The sequence below is a fragment of the Diuraphis noxia genome, unplaced genomic scaffold (assembly GCF_037042655.1).
Source record: "Diuraphis noxia isolate RWA-SAM2 unplaced genomic scaffold, SU_Dnox_SAM2 contig0001, whole genome shotgun sequence".
Taxonomy (NCBI): Eukaryota; Metazoa; Arthropoda; class Insecta; order Hemiptera; family Aphididae; genus Diuraphis; species Diuraphis noxia.
In genome coordinates, this window is record NW_028301711.1 from 38038632 (window position 1) to 38060218 (window position 21587).

Sequence of the window (21587 nt, forward strand, 5' to 3'; positions counted from 1 at the left end):
TTTATTATTATTTTTAAGGTGCTAACAATTTGAAACTGCATAATATTGAAATTTTGTTTTATTCGTTTTCCTTTTCTGACGCTGTAAAATTCGTTTTCCAATAAGCAAACTTGAAAGTTATAGTAATAATTAATTTATTGTTACCAAACAGTATTAATTTTACAATTTAGACCATTCAAGTGGAGTTTAACAATTTGTCAGTTTCGGATACTATATAATATGTGAGACATAAGAGGTTTTTGATAGTAATTAAAATTGTACTAGAGACTAGAGGTCATGCACTCATGCGATGTATTCTATATTTTAATTTGCAGCCCGAAGACTGTCACAGGTAAACAATAATAAAAATAAATAAGCTAAATTATAAATATTATAGAATAAAGTAATAAGTGATATTTGGTGTCAACTATTATCTATTAAGTCAATTGCCACTTAGTATTACATGTAGAATGTAGATACAATATACAATATATACATAGTAATATAACCACACTATTGTGACAATAGTTGTAAAAATACGTTCATTTCCTGTTCCGGCTAACACCGAGTCTGTAAATTAATTTTACTCCCTTTACACGGCCTCAAAGAAAATGTTTACAAAATAATTTGATTGTATGATTCACAAGAATATAGATATCATTTCAAAATATGAAATTCATATTACGAAAACATATTTCAGTTTATATTTCAATTCCATGTACAAATTAATAATTTAATTCCATTCATATGTTTATTCAGTGAACACAACCATCGAGTTTCTATATACTTACTAAATTACACTACTATTTATAATAAATGTTTTTAATTATTAATTTGTATAAGCAAATCAAGAATGATTCCATTAGTAAAGAATATTATGTATATTACATTTTTTTTAAACATATTATGCTGAAACCCATTTCAAATCAGCTACATTGAAATAGGTAGATGTGCAAACGTTGTTAGTAGACTAATGTGATTAATTATCAGACCCTAAAGATGATACTAAATTTTTTCAGTTCATATTACAATTATTTTATTATTATATTCTAATTTTTTTTTAAAGAAAAATATTACAAATATTTAAGGGTGATATAAATAGTGTCATGCAACTCTTCTTAAAATGCGAAGAAATTCAATACGAATAACTAGGCAATTAGAAAAGGCAGCTTTTAAATAGTAAAATAAATTTCTTAAAAATTATCTAAAACCGAATAAAATGGAAGGAACAATTGTTTGAAAAAGTAAAAATTGTTTACAACTTTTTGGTTCGTGGCACTCCAATCAAGAATCGCGATTTGAACATAATAATTGTCCAACTTCAAAATAAAACAATAGTCGCCATCGGCTGGCGTTAAACTTAGTGATTTGGCAAGGACTGAAAGATTATTGCCATGAACTGACCAGGCAGATTTCTAAATTTCATTGTTTGAACATAGTATACTGCATACAACAACCACTACAACAATTAAAAATGTTATCAAATCAGATTTCAACATAAATTATGTTATAACATTGTATTACAATACTTTAGCTCTCAACGAAATTATATTATGCCACATACATAAGTTTTGGAACACTTTAATTATTTCCTTACCACCTAAAACACGCATCATTTCTAAATTAGTATTTTGTTCTAACCTAACCTAATAACATAATTCCGAAATTCATACAATATTGAATATATTATTTTATATATTTGATGTGAATGAGTAAATTTTGTGTTTCAAACTATTTATATGTATTATACCATTATGACGAATGTGTACATAGTATTAGTTTCATATTTCTGGGCAGTTTAGTTCTGTAGTTTGGGGCATTTATCATTAAATGTTATGCTTTGAAGTTTGAAATACAGATTTTGTTGATTATAAGATTCTTATAATATAGGCTCTTAGCACAGATTTAATTCGAAATGTTAAAGGTCTTCATCTAGGCTTAAAGTAAATGTTATAAACTCCTATTATGTTAACTTAATTGTAAATTTTACGATGTCACTGTCTTGTAGCTTTATTGTACCTTCGTGTGGTATTTAGCACATGTTTATAGTAAGTTAATAATTATTTATAAAACTCCCTTTTTATTACAAAACCTATTAAATAAATTTATTTAAAATTAATTAATAAAAATTATACAGTAAAAACATATTAACAATTATTATTAACTGAATAATCAATGTGGTTTCAAACATTATTATTAATTATTATGCATTGTTTAAAATTATTTCAATTTAAAAAAAAAAACTTGTGTTTGTTTTAACCGCAAATAATGTTTGCAATTTTCTACCAAACTCATTACAAAACGAATTGTATACTATGATTAAAAATTACATATTATAAGAATCCTGGTTTAAATTAAAAAGGATCAATATATAAAAATGTAAAACTACGAAACATTAATCATGATTATGAACTATATTGATACAAATACACAATATGTTATTACAATATCAGCTACTGTTAATAATAAATAAATTTGTATTTTATTTTCATCAAAAACAATAATTAATACACTTAACACTTATATAGGACTAGGTAGGTACTTTTACTATCTTCAAACATTTTACTTTATTACTTTGCGACAGGCTTGTCCATATAATTTATTATACTTAATTTTGGATTTTAGTCAAACTACTGTATTATGTACCCTCTTGAATTGATTGTTTCCACTTAAACAGGATTTTCATCTGAAGGTTCTTTTAAAACTTCATTACGGTCGCCTACACTACCATGTTCCTACGAGAAAATATTATAATTTACGATGATTGCGGTCCATTTATGTAGCCATTGGTTAGTACCTACATGAATTTACCTATAATCAATCCTATAATCATATTTTGAATGCCTATTTTAAATAAAATTATAATAAAATATATTGTGTTTTTATTAATTCACATAAAACAATTTGTGGGGCGACCAGTTCATAGATAATAATAAGCTAGTTGTGATACTTATCAAACTATATTATCTACATAATTAAAATACACAAAATTAAAAAAATCCAAAAATATGGTCTATGATTTATATGAAATTAAGATCGTTATGTACATGGTATGTACACATAATTCGTTAAAAAGTTAAAATATTAGGTAGGTATAATAAAACTAAAATTATCTAAATTATGGAATTTGGATTGAATTACATTATTATGTTTTCATTAAATTTTTTGTTATTTCTAGTTTTAACTGAACAATAATAACTAATGTACAAATAATAAATATATTTTATTTTTAATCATTATTTAAAATAATTAAAATACTTTGTGTTTAAGCGAAAAGCGGTAATTAATCTACCGTTTGAATCTAATATTGATCTATTAAATAATTATTTAAAAACACAACCAAATTTCTGCATTTTATTATCCGTGGTTGATTCTAGGTATAAGAAATCATGCGGAAAATATCAGAAAACAAAGAATTCAAGTGCTCGTCCGTGTTCATCGGTTCGAAACTAAAAGCAAAATCTTGAAATTAAATGGATTCGGTTTATCGACCGTATAGAAATCATTATCATAACAATCTGGTCTTTGCTGGACGTCATTTTAATACCTTGCCCAGGGGTATTTCAATATAGGGTTCTCCTGTTTATTTTGATTTATCGCGTTTTAAAAAAATTATATTTAATACCGAGTTCAATGTTGCACTAGATTAATAAAACGTGTTGAATGTTAATAACACAGATGGATGTATAAAGCAATTGTAAATGCATATCATCGTACTCTTATGAAAAAAAATATTTTAAAACAAACGTATCGAATCATAATGAGAATATGCAGAATATTAGAATACATCGTAAAAGATTCATTTTGTTATAAATATTAGATTACAAATATTGATTGGTACTAAAATATAAGACCTATGATATTTTAAAAATACTGTATTTTCAATGTCCACAAAATGTATTTATACGTATTATTGGTTTTTAAAAACCCTATAGGAACATGTTAAATAAGAACACATTTGAATAAAACTATATTTAATATACAATGCATCTATATACTATGTTATTATTATACTCGATTGCAAGCAGGTAAATAAATATAATGTTAATGTTTTCTTATTTAAATAAAATAGATTTCCGGCTCTTGATGTTACGTGTGTACTGTGTAATCATCAGAGTAGTTTACGCAAACTATAAGAGGTCATCTAAAGCTAGTAGCACAACTAGCAATTATATTCACAGAGGGTGTCATACCTTCCCCATTATTCCCCGCTGGTTGCACCAATGTTGGTAATATTTTCGTGTTATTATAATTAGGTATTGGAATCACATAAATATTTTATTTAATAATCGAATCCCGTCATTTTAGTACCATGCTACATTGAAAGCCCTACAATACAGAAAGCCGTCAATATATCATTTTTTTTTAACAATTTAATTTTAAATAATTGAATACAACATATAACCCCTATACCAAATTAACACCAACATTACATATCATTGTAAACACAAATTATCGTCTTACCTAATTGATTTTCATCATAAATTATGATATTGAAGTTTGAACAATAAAACACGTCAAAAACTATGATATCTCGGATAAACTTAAGATAACATTTTTTTTTAAATTTTTTAAAACAAATAAATTTAAGACTAATATCACAGTCTTTATGGGGATAAAAATAAACTAAATATGATATTCTATTTCATAAAAGCATTATTTTAATTCAATTAACGGCGTTAACGTATGTAATATCATAAATAATAAATGAAAAATAATTTTATGGTCAATTTGAAAAAGGTAAAAAGATTCAATTTAATCAACACTTTTAGATCACTGTACATACGAATTTTCGTTATCTACCTGCATGTACGTTCAATCTCCAACATTGAAACCAATTTGAAAATTTTACATCCCCAAACAATATTCTCAGACAAAAACAATCTCTACATTCAGCTTAAAATTATTATGTATGTGTCTCTAAGATAAATACATATCACATATAACATATTCAAACGATATATGATGTGTAAATATTATATAAACTTTACGATATCATACAGAATTACGTGATTTTATACAGAAAATATGTAGGTAGAAAGGTAGCTAAACAAAATTCGTGTTAGTTCGACGATAAAAATGAGTGTACGGGCCAATAAATATTAATAAAGAATATAAATTGAATCTGACGAAGAAATATTAAAATATTACAAAAAATAAATAAATTCTAAAATTGAAGGTCTTAACTGGAATATATGCTTTTAAACAGATTCATCTGAACCAAAACTTTATATCAACATTATTATAAAGTCTACTGCGTAATAGTTTGCTGTCAAAGATGTTAAATTAAAAATATAATTAACTAATGTTTCAATTTTATTATAATGTCTTATACTTTTTGTATGAAAATAAGTATTTTCAAAGATGATAATTGTAACAAATTCATTTAAACCAATTAAACGAATTTTTTAACGAACTCTTATTATCTTTTTTTTAAATAAGTACCTTACCTTACGTAATATATTTCTACAAAGCCCTTAAAATACGTAAATTATTCCCAACCTTTAAGGTCTCATTTATAGTCAACACTTTGTTTGTAGTTACACAAATGCAATAAATCATAATTTCATGCTCATATTTTTAAATTACATATATTATCATATCATTTTATCACCTATAATATGCCTGATGTTAATTTATTTATTTTTCAAAATCTTAAAATGATACCAATCAAGTTTTTTTTATAAGATTACCTATAGAAATATTGTAAAACAAAACATTATTTCCTCACTCCCGTTCACAGATAAATAGATAATAGAATGATAAGTGCCTATAATTTATTACCAATGATGGATTTTAAATGTAAGTACACACATGTTAATAAACATTTTATCATATAAAAAGGCATATACTTTTACTTATTCTTGCATACACATTATGCTACCATAATATGTTATATAAATGGCATTTCAATGAATTTATAATTGGGTAAAATTCTACGTTTCGATCTTTTTATACATATCTAATTAAAAGAGGAGTAGGTACCTATAACAAGTTATCGAGGGAAAAAATAAACATTATTTATTATTAACGTTATTATTTAATTTACATTCGTATCTACCAGGCCATTTTAGACACGTTAAAAAAAACATAAAATAAAAAAAAAAATGACTTTAAATGAACTTTATAGAGATTCTCTGCTGGTTGAACATGTAAAAGTTAAATATTTTTCCATTCATGGTGTGTTTAATATGAATTTTTTAAAATACGCGGGTGCGTGCGTGTAGGACATAATTTGCTCATTCTATTATTGCGCATCCACAATAAATTCGCGTCTCAGGTATTGAAATACTCAAATACCAAATCTCATTATGGGTATATAATTAATAATAATAATATTTTTAAATTGGCAACCACCAAAAAACACGTGATCTCGTTGCTGTTTACAAAACAAATCGCGTGTAGTTGACTTAAATCGCCCTTTGAAGTACACAAGAAAAGATGAGAAAAATATAGTAATAGTAATGATAAAATGATAATGGAAAGTATTATGTAGGTACAACACCAATTGGGCGTTTCGACGCAAAAACGAATTATATATTGCTTAGAATATATTATAATGCTCTGCAGTTTTCTTTGTCAATTGTTTTGATCCGCATTATTTACTGTATATACACGCGCAGTATAATAATATATTGTATTGTAATATTTTTTTTCCGTTTCGCACTTATACCTTATGGTAAAACCTCGACCGAAAGCCAAAATAAAGCCCTCCTCATTCACTGACACGTTCGAAATGGTGGGTGTGCGTGTGAGTGTATATAATTGTATTTTATGGTTGTTATTACAAGACAGTATGATAATTACATATAATATTATTATATTGTCGTCGTTGTTATTTATTAATTATTAATTATTTTTTGAAATCGATATCATTATTATTACAACGCACACGGCCTCCGAGACAGCGATAAACACGCGGTCGGGTTTTAATGGCGATAATCGTTTTTTTTCTTCTTCTTTTTTTTTTTATCCGTCTCCGTGACTCCTCTCCAAAGAACAGATGCGGCGTGCATGTAGAAACTTCGAGGGCTACCGGTCCTATGCGGTGACGGCTGCTCGTACTACCATTATACTATTACACGTCTTACTTCTATACTACAACTACTAAAACCATTACTATTGATACTAAACCACCACTATTATTACTACTAGCACTACTTCTATGATGACGTACTAGTGTACTACTCACTATTATCATTTACCACCCTGCTGCTGATTTGGCTCACACTCACAAGATCTGATAGATATTATAACGGTGGACAATAATATACTAAACATAAACACGTGTATATAAGAGTATGACGTAGTAGTGTGAGTATTAACATAATAATATTATTATACTAAACTACGCGTTGTTCTGCTGCTGTCATTCGTGTTCCTGTTTCTTGGTGCCACCGCAACAGCAGCAGCAGCAGCAGCAGCCGTCGCAGACCAAACGACGAGGCGACCGACCAGCCGCGGCGGTACACACGCAACACACACGCGGCGTCTCGTCTTCGCGCGCTGCCATTCAGTATCGTCAGTCGTTCGGTCGCGGTCGGTTCTTTGCGCGCGCGTCTTATCCATCGTCGTCGTATACGTCGTCGTTGCCGCCGACGTCACTTGCCCACACGCGTCCGTCGACGGTGGTGCATTAATAACTATACAGTGTATAGCCAGGTAATCCAAGGTATACCGCGATAGGAGATCGTTCGTCCCTCGAATCTGATTTATTTTCAACATTCTATCTACTTTTCAAATTCACACCCTATCCCCACGGCCGAATATTCGTCCATGTCGTACGATCCGGCAAAAACGGCCGACCACCGCTGACCGATTCATATAATTTCTACTATGCGCCGTTGCAGCCATCGTACCTGTAGCGGCAGGAGGATTCGCCGAAATCCACTCCGATCGTTTCCGCAGATCGGCTTACTGCTGTTGCTGTTTTCATGTTTGAGAGGTAAGCACCGCAGATACTTGTCTTATTAACATATATTAAGATACGACGATAGCGTGTACATCAGAGCATTTATCTTAACATACAAAGTACTATAGTGTCAACCAGTGAAAAAAGGGGTTGAGACTGAAAGGTTGGTTTCCCCTACACATATATGTTAAATAGTAGACAATTTTACCGAATCGCCACACTGCAGTGATCATTGCTTAAAATATGCGCTGATGTAGATACAGTAGGCTGAGACCACGTTGTTAGACGGAGACATTAATTAACGTTTATATTACTATTATAATATATAGAAAATACACAGCGAGATAAGTACATATGTGATATAGGTACGCCTAAAATACATAATATATGCATAGGTCTTGTTTACTACTGACGTGACTCGACAAAGTGTATAATAATGATATAATATAGTAAAGCACGGCGACAAAAACAGACGGACGATACCAACAATGACGTTGTAAACATGTACAGAATTATCGACCACACTTTAAATCCTCATCATAAAACGTTATATCAGTTAAATTTATTATTAAAATATTGTCTTTTCAAATACATATTATATTCTAAAAACATCTAGAAACTCGAGGTACGGGATTCATTTTATAGTCAGAAAAATACTAAAATTACGCAATTCGAGTATAATGACACAACATCAACAATGTTTAAAAAGTTTGAAAAGTGTGAAAAGAATTTTTTGTTTTTCGTCAAACACATGTTTTTATTTAAAACTAAAGAAAAAAATACAATATAAAATGTAAATATTATACATTTATATATTGCGTTAACTTTAGGTAAATTATATAATGTCCAATGCACATCAAATAATTTTATAACTTATTTATACTCAATTATGCTTATGATTTATTATTTTATAATAATGTTATTCCTGGTTATATATTTTAATAACAGGTTGGGTCGAGTCCGAGAAGATTATATTTTGGTCTGGATATCGTATCCAAAAGTCTTGTTGTATCTTAATAACAATAATAACTTTGAAGTTCATATAATTTTAATATTTTTATTTAGTTTGGCCTTTATTGGACTGAATTCAATAATATTTTAGAAATAAATAATATGATACACATGTAAATACACTATATATATATTATATTAATTAATTTGTTTGATTCTGTGTTTAAGCTGAAATAAAAGTATTAAAAGTTTTAACAAGTTATTAAAAATTCAAGCGAAAAAAACTTTAACACTAAATAAGTATGTGAGCTTACTCAACTTGAAAGATCATATTGTTACAATGTGTCATTAATTGGATAATTTTTGGTACAATTAATAATCCACTATTAAATGTTACTATACCTACTTAACTATTTTTAGTTTGCAATTTCATTATAATACTATACTTTTCAAATAATACAAAGTTATATATATATATATATATATATATGAGTATTTATAAATTATATTCAATTCAATTTTTATTTTTAAAATGATAAATACTTTAAGGTGTTCTTTAATTAAAATACTAAGGAAAATATTATATTTACACTATAAACTGTTTAAAAAACAATACAGAATAATTTAAATTTATTTGCTTCGATACCTGCACTCATTCTTATGTAAATACAAAAAAATCTTTATTTACTTTACCCGTCATCTTGTTTTAATAAAAATAAAAATTGTTCGAACATTCAAATATATTGTATAATATATATGTATATTTTATATTTTCATTCTAGTCTCTCTCTCGGTAAGTTGAAATCTCTAATGTTTTGTTAACTTAATAACGTGTTAGTAGCCAACACTCATTCTGAATTCAGAGTTAGGACGAACACACCGGTAGGATCATGTTTGTTAAATAAAGCGGATTGGTAGGAGTAGAATGAGTTTCCAACAAAATCAGATCACTTGGGCTACTGCTACAACCGGTTTTGATAGTAATAATTATAACAGACATCGTAATTTATTCAGATTAGTCTTTTTCGAACAACGTTCGCACGGAGAAGATAAAAAAAAAATTAGCTAGGTACCAACGAGATCATCTGTATAAGAACAGCATCGACCAAACTACATAGGAATGAAAAAAAAATTAACGCTATATTTCATACGAATTGGTAATTACAATTACAAACAAATCGTGATATAACATTGATATTTTAAACGAAATAAATATTATACCCAACAGTTGTAGTAAATCATGCCAATGCTTATAAAACTGTAATACTTATATACAAACGACACATTTAAGTTTTTCAGACTTATTTTAATCAAGTCTTTCCCAAAAGATCATATCATTATTTTAATAATGCTGCGATTATATCAACAAAATATGACGAACCTGCGTTTTGCAAATTTAAAATAATTAACTGAAATAATGATGATTTTTTATCATAACTTTACTATAATGAATAACACAACAGTATAATAACATTATGACAATATTAAACCAACTAATATATTGTACTAGGTAAAGTATAAATTATCATGTACATTCTATACATGTAGTTACTATGTTTTAAAATTGTTACACTAGTCACCTACTTAATATTATGATATTTGATTGCATGGATGTTAAATAATTTTAAATATATTAATCAACACAGATTAATATAATTGATTTTATAATAATGTATGTGATAAAAACGACAATTTCATTGCACCTTCATGATTAACTTTAAGGAATTATTTTACAAGATATTTGTAATTATAGACTTATTTTATCAATACCAACTACATTAATAATACAGTAGTAATTCAATAATAGTTTAGCATTGTTTATTGATTTGGACTTTGAAAACAATATTTTAATTATGTTTTTTTGGAGGTGATCATTTTTCAACTGTAAAAATATTCTATTCATTGGGTAAAAATCATGAATAAGCAATATTCTTTTAAATTAATTTAATAAAATACATTGCTACTAAAACAATGTAATTTTAGATGTATAGATAATAAATTTAAATAAATAACAAAATTTAAATCTAAGGCATTCTATATGTTTTCAATTAATTTTGCATTAACATACAATTTGTTCAAGAACAAAAATATTATAATATGAAACATATATTTTCTAGACTATACTATAATTCAGAATTTCTAAAATAGACAACACTATTTTATAAATTAAATACATTTAACGTATAGAAAATGGAGTATTTTTTATAATTTGTATTGAGGATGTGGAATCATGAAGTTCATATATTTAAATATACACGTTTAATAGGAATTTAAAGTTTTTAAATTCACAGCTCATAAGTTTGGGCGAGAAAAAATACTGACAAATTTACAATGGTGAAACACCATAGAAGTATGCATCAAAATTTCAATAGAAAACTTAAATGGAACTTTCACAAAATTTCTATAAAACTAAAAACTGTTTACAGGAAAAATAGTTTCATTGTAAAACAAATATTGTCTCCGATTGGAACAATGGTTTCACAGCAATTCTAAAATAACATTGATTTAAATTGTTTGTAAAACTAAAAACCAAATAAGAAACGCAACAAAATTAAAAACAATATCTTTTTATATCAAAGTATCTATAACATAACTATAATACTGTATTAAATAAATAATAAAGAAACACAATGAATAGATTTAAATGCTTTATATGACTATACAGGGTGTCCCACAGAGATCTGACATTATGACAAATGAAATAACTTTTGTTCTAATCAATATTTAAAAAAAAATTCTTTTAAATATAATTCATAGACACTTGCGCTACATTTTTAGAATACATTTTTTATTTTTTAATACTGAAAACAAAAAACTTAAAAATTGATAAAAATTTTTTGCGAAATATTCAATATAGCCAATTTGCAAATCTGATTTTTAGACAAATTTATATGGTAAAAACACTTATTTATGTCAAAAGGATGGTTTTTTAAAAAAATTTTAAATATCAATATTTTCGTCAGGTAAATTATACTAATTTATAGTTTATACATCACATATTATTAAATTAAATACAATAAAAAAAAATTCGATTTTAACATGCACTTATTTAAAAATGTTTTTATAAAATATTTTTAAAAAACTTTATTATTATTTGAAATTACAAGGTTTTTTTTTTCTTCTAACATAAACTAGATCGTAATTTTCTTAACGAAAACATTGATATTTAAAAAAATTGTAAAAAATCAGCCTTTTGACTTAAATAAGTGTTTTACCATATACATTTTTCTAAAAATCAGATTTGAAAATTGGCTATATTGAATATTTCGCAAAAAATTTTTATCAATTTTTAAGTTTTTTGTTTTCAGTATTAAAAAATAAAAAATGTATTCTAAAAATGTAGCGCAAGTGTCTATGAATTACATTTAAAAGAAATTTAAAAAAAATATTGATTAGAACAAAAGTTATTTCATTTGTCAGAATATCAGATCTCTGTGGGACACCCTGTATATATATTTTGTGCCTATATGTTTTCTGATGTTATATAAATGTACATGTATTTTTTAATATTTTGAAGTGATATTGATCTTTTGGTAACTCAATAAATGCGTACATTTTATTCAAACAAAATTCAATAATTTTTCCATACAGACACTGCCCTACATTATTAGTCTTTATATTAGTTAATTGTAATGAATCACTCAGGTATAGACTACGGTGGTTATGGTAGGCATTTGTATAATCATATGCACATATTATGCTGTTATTTGTCTATAAACGAAATGTAATTGTATGTTGAAACAAAACTCTTTAATTATGATTATCGGAGACCCCTTCAAAATCACTCGTGACCCAAAATGTGGTTTTGACCACTATTTTGAGAAATAATATTCGGAATGTCGGAATCTGTTCTTGTCACCCTGTCTATTATGTCTATTACCTTTTTCGTTATTGACATCAGATTTGTAATTGGACATTTTTTTTTTTTTTTTTTTGTTATAGTTGTTTTGTAATTATTATGTTAATAACTTGTGTTAACGAAAATATGATAAAAGGCTTATCTTAATTAAAATACTTAAAATACCTAACACAATATGACATGTTGGAACAATATATAAGTACAATATGTGTAAACGCTAATTGAAGATATTCAAGATTTTTGCGTACAAACTTTCGATTTTAATTTTATTTAGTTAGTTATCAGTTATCACTCTGAGTGATGAAAATTTCCATTCTATCTGGATATTTTTTACTGTATATTAGAACTACGTATCAATATAACATATAACTACGCTCAATTATTTTTTTTTCCAAAATTACAACACCCCTTTTGATCGTTAATAATATTTTTCTATAAATTTAATTGGTTCAACCAACTTTCTAAGTACAAAATTAGCCGAGTTACAGCGCATTACACTTAACAGGTGTTTTCCACAAGAATTAGTGATATTTATTTCGTTATATTTTTTAGTTCCGAAGGTTGAGTGGGGGGTAAATATTATTATCTCTTAAGTTTTACGATTATTATTTTTTAACCTATGTATTAATAAAAGAATTTCAAAATAAAGATTTTTCATACATTTAATTGAATAAAGATGATTTATACGTAATTTTTTTTTGTTGTTAACAATTTTTAAGGATACAGTATTTACATATAATATAAATAAGAACAGATTATAAGCTATTTATAAGATTGGTTTTGATTAAAAAGATATTCATGTGACTTATGGTTCTGGATGGAGAGCTTCCGTCATGATATTTGATACCTAATACGTAAATTATTACGTAATATATGTGTATTTTATAGTTTTTTTAACCGTTAAAAGGTTTGTCGTTTGTTTGCATCAGTTTAAATTCTTGTAACCCGTATAACTTTGAAATAAGATACATAGTTCAGTTAGTGTAAATCACTAAGACGTATTGGAAAATTATGGATAAGTGTGTTTATTTGATTTTATATTACTATGCCACAATATCATATTTATAAGATTAGTAAAATAAGTAATAACATCCAATTTTAATTCCAATAAATGATTTTTTTTTTCTGAACAAACGTTAAATTATTACGGTTGTGATGAAAACGATATTTTCACAGTTAATTTAATATACGGAGAAAAAATGTAGGTACTTCAATAATATTATTTGTTTAACATGTTCAATAAATAATAATATTTTAATAATTAATCTTATATCATGTATAATGTAATCCAAACATTAAATATAACTTTTCTTATACTTCCGAAAATAAAACAATGTAGTAAGCTTTATTTAATAAAAAGATATATTATGCCTTTGTACGATAAAGGTGAGAAGTGGGTTTAAATTCATTATGTTTTTCTTTTTAATATCTGTTATAAGTAACATTTCTTCGAATTTACATTTTACAAATCTGGTTTATTTTATAAATATTAATAGCAAAAAATGGAAACAATTGTATTTATTTAAAAATTTAACTATTTAAAAATATTGCTTAATACTTTTTACTTATAACATTTATTTTAAATGTTATTGTTTTTTTTTTTTTTTTTTTTTTGAAAACTAAAACAATAACGTAATTGAATATGACATTATAAAATTGGAAAAATGCCATTTAATAATTGAAAATATTTTTTATCAGATTTAGATTAAATGTATTTGCGATTAATTATATAATATTTTTAAATTAAATTATCTAAGTTGAAAAAAGTATAGATTTTAGTAGTAATTATAAGTTCAAATTTATAAAATAATATATGTAAAGTTACGTTTTTAATACATATACCTACTATATAAATACCTAATTTAAACCACAATCAATACCTACCGAACTGCCGAAATATAATAATCTAATTCATATAACAGTGATCCATAAACTATCATAAGTATTGCGGCACAGTATCATCAATAGTTGAAACATAAATAGGCTTCCGTGAATATTTAACATTTTTAATTGGCCTCCTTACAATGTGTTTACCTTTTGACCATGATACTTTTATGACTTATTTTAAAGATATATATCATTGTTATATTATTGTTATTTATTATCTACTCTATATTGGTACCAATTATAAATTATTTTATGCGATTTTCTTTTTACGTCGAACATGTCAATATTATTTTGTTCAAACAATACTAAATATTAATGGGGCTATTCACTTGGGTTGGTTACTCAATTATTGTTCCCAACAAATGAATTTAACAAAATATGTTAATATAGAGTTGCATGAATCAACATGAACAGCCGCCGAATAGATTAAGAAAAAAAATTCAATTCAAAATTCAACACAGCGCTGTCAAACTAATTTATTATATTATTATATTATTGTAGTTATATTTTCCAAATAATTATACTGCATTAATTGGACTACGGAGCCAAAGGGAATAGTAATAACAACAATAATAATAATAATAATAATAATAATAATAGTAGTAGTAGTAATAATTGTAGATTGTAGATGAGACCTGGCCTTCTGTGTTACGGTGCATTGAGTTTCCCACACGCTTAAATAGTCCTTTATTCCACAAAGACGCGGCTTTTCCGGTTTCGCACCATTCTTTGTATCCTGTCTGGGCCCCTGTAATAATACCTAACACGTAGATGTTGGCTAATACATCAACGAAACTCGGTGGCCAATAAGACAAAACCGCTACCCCACCCCAACTGTATTTTGTTATTGTACACTAAATATATACCTGTACAGCTCTTATAATATATAAACGTGTACCTAAAACTATCATTGATGGTAACAAAACTTAGGGAACCATCGTACAAATGTTGCCGAAGACATTAAAAAAGAAGTAAAAAAAAACGAAACAATAGCACTATAACGGCAGTAATTTATGCAGTTTTTAATGAATCTCGACTTGTGCTAACACTGAATTCAACATGTTTTGCCGTAAACTCCGAAAAACGTTATTTTTCCAATTTTATTTTTTACCCTCTTGAATCTTGAGTTAAATAATCTCGTAAGTATTTTTAATCGACAACTTTTTCCATCAATTGATAATCCATTTCTAGTGAATCAGAATCCATTATACAATGAAATTTAATGTACTTGAGAGTTTATACTGTCACAATTAACATAAACCGCAATTTTACATTACGGATGTCCGTTGTAGGTGCAGATTACACGATCTACATGACTGAGATGAGTGAAATCGTGAAAACAAATATTTGAATAATTTATTTACTATAAATAATTAGATCTGCCGCACCTGAAAATGTAGCATAATTTGATTTTGTATTTAATTTTCATAAATATTTGGTTTTTTGTTAAACAAAATTATGTGATTACGAATTTTTATAAAAACTATAAAATAATAAGTAAAAATAAAATTCTTGGGGTTACCTAAACACATCATTTTTCTGATAATTAAATAAAATAACTAAATATTTTTATTATGTTATTGATATGTTATTGATATTACGACAAAGCGATTATGGTTTAATTTAAACATTTTGAACTTTATTGAAGACAAATAAATAATTAATAGCATTTCAGATAATTATTGATATTTGTTACAAAAAAATATTTAACTTTTCGGTACTCAGTAATATTGTAATAATATCTATTAAAATCATTAAAATATATAATATGAACTCCGCGTGATGTACTTATCATCTTACTATTTCAATCGATTTAAATTCGATTCCACAACTATTGTTGTTGTCTAATTTTTTTTTAACATTATGGTACGTGGTATTACATCTACTGAAATATTAGCTATAGGTACATCTGTTGTAACTTTCCAATCGTGTGGTTTATTGAAACGAATTGGTAACGCTGAGATGTTTATAACACATCGAAAAACTTTAACTTGCCCATTTAACCACAAGAGTTGACCTGATGTATATATTGTAATAACTCATTGTTCATATATATATATATAATATAATATGAACAATATTATAAATACCTTTTTTGGGATACATTTTTTTTTTATTCTATTAAAAATAATATAAATACGATAAATGTTTAGAGCTAACTCTGGAATATTATCTAACAAAATACAATTCAATTAAAAATCTAAATCTTAATGCGATTCTAATGACGACTATAAAACCAATATGTTTTCATACTGCGATTTGTTTTTAAATGCAACAAACTGGTTAATGGTAACTGGTAAGCTTTAAATGTATTAATGACTAATGTTAATATAAATACGAACGTGCTATTTGTACAAAGAAATATTTTTAATAATTTATTGATACATTTTAGTTATTCCTATTTAAATGCGTACACAAATTTCAACAATAATATCTTAATAGACATTTTACCGAAAAAATAATTATATCTAATAATTTCGTTAATTTTTATTGAAATAACATCGCTGTATTTTATATAAAATTGTACCTATATAATTCTTTTAACGTCTTGGTTGGCTATTTAGTTGGTTACAATACTTATACTCAACAATACCTACAACTACTGCAATTGCGATCGTTTCGGTTTTGACTGAAGTAATATCCATGTGCTGAAAATAAATTCATAATTATTACAGTGTTTTTAAGCATAATATATAATATTAATTACCTGGCGTTTGTGGTTCAATGCTTCTTGCGAGCTTGTGAAAATATTTTCTTATCGTATCAAACGCCAATGCATTCCATAGATTTCGTTGTGCAGAACAAACAATATAAGGTCACCTACGTAAAACAAATCGCCACATGGACTCATTACGAAAGTTAATCTCCCCGTTGATGGTTTCCAATATTTATAGCAACAATAACATAAAATAAGAGCCGTATTCGAATATATATATATATATATATATATATAGATATAGTATATATAAGCTACTACTAATATTGTTTGTAGAAAGTGAAGTGTCCGATCTCGGGACCCGAATCGATGTTTTTCGTCACGCGGTTAATGTCAACGACGACGGAGATGTGCGCTACTCGAAATAATTCTTCGCGTTATTCGCAAAAATGTTGATTTAGCTGCCGAATGTGTTGATAATGGGTGGTCATCGCAGTTCGTTTTTTTCACGCGAGATTTTTTTTACTGTCTTCTTTAATCACGGACGTGACCAACGATTACCCGCGGAGGATGTACGCTTGAAGCCTTCAGCCGTGACAATACAAAATTAATAATAAAATCTGATTGGGATCAGGTAGGTACACTATGATGGTGCCTACCCATATTTTGACCGTTTAAAAAATCCCACTGCAATAAACAGGACGTCATCTTCGTCGTTGTAGTGATCTATATATTATACTTATATACTGACTGCAGTAATTATGCTGTTGGATAAATCGAGTGAAACTAACTTTTTTCCTAAACAAAGGGAAATTCACTACGATTTCGCGATTATTATAGAGACACTGGACACCGCAACATGAAATGTCAAATTCCACAATCCGTTTATGTGAACCTATTATTACGATCTTAATTGTCTTGAAATTCTTGTCAGAACCATATTACAACTGGTAATTCAGATTCGCACTACCCACTACATATTATTGAACATGACATTATCGTGTAAATATTTAATTGTTTGTTTATCTATTTATTTCTATTATATAAAAATGGAACTGTAAAACGCGCATTATACACGGTGATTTCGGATTCATCTGTATGTAGGCGTCTTATCTTAGATATTTTGCTTATGCGCGACAAAACTATAGTATCGGTCCTGTCGGCGATTTAGTCTTGAACTTGACTCATTCGAGTTAAGTAGTGTGCTTGTAGTATAAATTACATTTTTAAAACTAATCAAGTATAATATTCTCATTCAAGTCTAAATCGTGTATTATTTCTATTAATAAACTATTAAACAACATTTGATTATCACCCGCTACACAGAGAACGGTTTCAACAAATTGTCGTCTTCGGATACAACCAGAGACAAAATATAAAATATAACAGAATATCACAGGTATCCATGGTGACGTTCATAACACTAGGAACTACTGTACGATTTAATTTCATTAAATCAAGTGGCCATTTCGGTGATATGATTTCACGATGTGTTATAAAGTTATTTCTTGTTTCGCTTCAATGTATTTTTTCCATATATTATTTGGCAATGAAATAACCAAAAATAAAAACTGTGTTGACACAGTGCCAAGACAACGGATTGTATACTTTTGTCACAGAATATAATTAAACATAGTTAGTGAATATTTGTTAATTGATTTCTGCCAATGGTAGTTAAAATTTGTTGATGAAAAAAAAAGAATGGAATGAAACGTACAAAAAAATTAAAATATAATACTGCCGAACGCTTAATGATCTTGTTTACGGTCACTCCGAACTGGCATCCGTGGGAACATGATTTTTTTTCAACCAGCACTAATAAAATATATAAAACTTATCAAACCATTCATAAAAAAGCATATAATATATTAATATACAAATATATTAATACAAATTAATGCCTGTGGATGACGTCGGTTTGTCTGTATATGTTTACACATTAAATAAGCCGAATAAAATAACAGCTATATAGGTATATAATATATAATATATAGTTTTAATTGAAATATTATAACATTATTCGCAAAATTATTATGCAAACATTAAAATACATAACATTATTATATCCAACTAGAATAAGTTAATATATTTTTAATAATTAAATAAATAAATAATTAAAAATATGATGATTGAAATATCATAGTTAAATGTTTAAATATCCAATAAATAAACTTGAATAAAAAGAAATCATTAATATTTACAAATTAAAATAACAATTTTCGTTATAGTGGGAAATAACGTTATTGTTTGATTTTCAAAACACGTTGACAACTTTGCCATACTATGATATAAGATCATTAACTATCGCATTGTTGGTATTAAAATTATAAAAATGGTTTAAAATGTTAATCGATTTAACATTTAAATTGACCAGTAAACCAACATAATATATAATGTTAATAATGTAATATTAATATAATATTAATATAATATAAATATAGTAATAATATTGTAATAATTAGTCAAACAAATTCCATACCTAAATGATTTAGTTTTAAATCTTTTATTATATCATTATTACACTATAGACATATTATATCAAAATATATTATAATTATTTGGAATTTGAAGACTACTCATCTACTATACATAAATGACCACGATTCGTTTCGAAGCGTAAAAATACAATTCCGTTTCACCTACTAATTTTGTACTCTAAAATGTTAAACGTGTACTAGTGTATATTAAAATACAACCAAAGAAAGTCTGAAAGACATTTTTTCCAATGTAACAGTCGGAATATAAACACGACCATCTCCATCAGACCAGAACATCGATTGTGTTGTTCCTAACCTGCCCCATAATCATTTTTTCTTTTTCCTTTTTTTTTTTTCGTTAACTGATTTCGACTTCATGAATCATGACCATTTACACGATCGACCAAAATTATAAATGTACCCAGACACAAAAACAAATATTATAATATTGTGTTACACTTATTTTTGAATCTATATATTTTATTTACATGGTAAAAGAACATTGTGGTCATTAAATCAAACTTATGAAGCCGTAAGACGGCTGCCTATAACTAGCTTCATATAACGTTTTACTTTTTTTAATCTTCGTGTGAAATTATATTTTATTACTCATCCGTGATGATTAAATATTATATTATATAATGTTTAAAATAATAATCAATATTACTAATTTCAATAATTCTGAAAAATACAACGCTCAAAAGAAATCGGTTTTATTAAATTGTATTAAATTTTAAACACTTATTAACATGGTAAAAATAATACCAAACATGGATATCAATACATTATATTTTAGCAACTATACCATTGAAAAAAAAAAAACATGTTTCATAAATTAATTCAAACGTTTAACGATATACCATTGAGATAGCGGTTTGCTTATATTATTATTATTATGTACATACTATAAAATATATGTTCTGGTATAAATAATTTATTTGTGATTATATAATAAAAGTTTCCAAGACAGAACACACACACAGATGCGTTACGAAAGTGACCGTTCGTTTAAAGTTTTTCTTCTTTTCGTCCGGTATCGTGTATCCAATATACTATATACGATACACCTATAATAGGTGAAAAGGGGTCTTTGGGATGTTGAATTAAAAAAAAATAAAATAAAATAAAATAGAGTGAAAGAATATATTTCAAATCATCGTGTGTATATTATGACTTACGAAACGGGTGGTGTGTAGTGTATATATAATACACGCGCCGTTGTAAAAGGGATGTGCCGTGTCCGTGTGATCCGAAAGAATAGAAGGAAGGAAAAAAAACTGGACTGTTGCACGCCATCATTAAATATATTTTACGTCTAGAATAGTGGTCGGTCGCTGAAGTAGTATATAATATAGTAGCCGTATAGTCGTTGGTGTAGTTGTAGTGGTTGTATAGTAATAATAATTGCCCGTCGCTCTGTATCCGTGAGTGGGTCCGGCGGCGGGGCACCTGTCGCCTCGGCACCTGCAACCTGCGGCCCAACTTCCGGTTTTTTCCACCTCCACCTCATTCTCTTCTTCTTCAACAGATCCTCCACCTCCTTCATCGCATTGCCCTTCACGCGCCTATCCTGTCATCTTCACGGAGCGATCGTCGTCGTCGCCGTTGTTATTAACCGATTGATGATCGTAATTCAGATGACTACTATTAGGTCTCGTCAATAGTCAACCTGGCGTCTTGCCACAAGACTGTGTCTGCAGTGCGCGTGTGTGTGTGTGTATGTGTGTGTGGTGTGTGGTGTGTGTGCGTGTGCGTAAGTACGCGAGCGTTCATGTGTGCGCGTTTGTATACGCCTCTACATAAGGACTTTAACTTTTCTCAAATAAACGTATAGGTATTATATGCTTCTTGTACCTGCTATATAAT

General features: G+C 27.3%; 1 protein-coding gene across 2 annotated transcripts in view; it reads left to right on the forward strand.

The window, feature by feature from the left end:
- The first annotated feature begins 7462 nt into the window (after window positions 1-7462).
- LOC107172110 (nephrin-like) overlaps window positions 7463-21587 on the forward strand; it is a 50754-nt gene continuing 36629 nt past the window's right edge. The window contains exon 1 of one of the 2 annotated variants that reach the window (XM_015522416.2): window positions 7463-7924. In XM_015522416.2, coding sequence (XP_015377902.2) covers window positions 7816-7924 — 109 coding nt within the window. In that variant the 5' untranslated portion in view covers window positions 7463-7815. The remainder of the gene's footprint in view (window positions 7925-21587) is intronic. The other variant, XM_015522481.2, reaches the window with a different exon arrangement.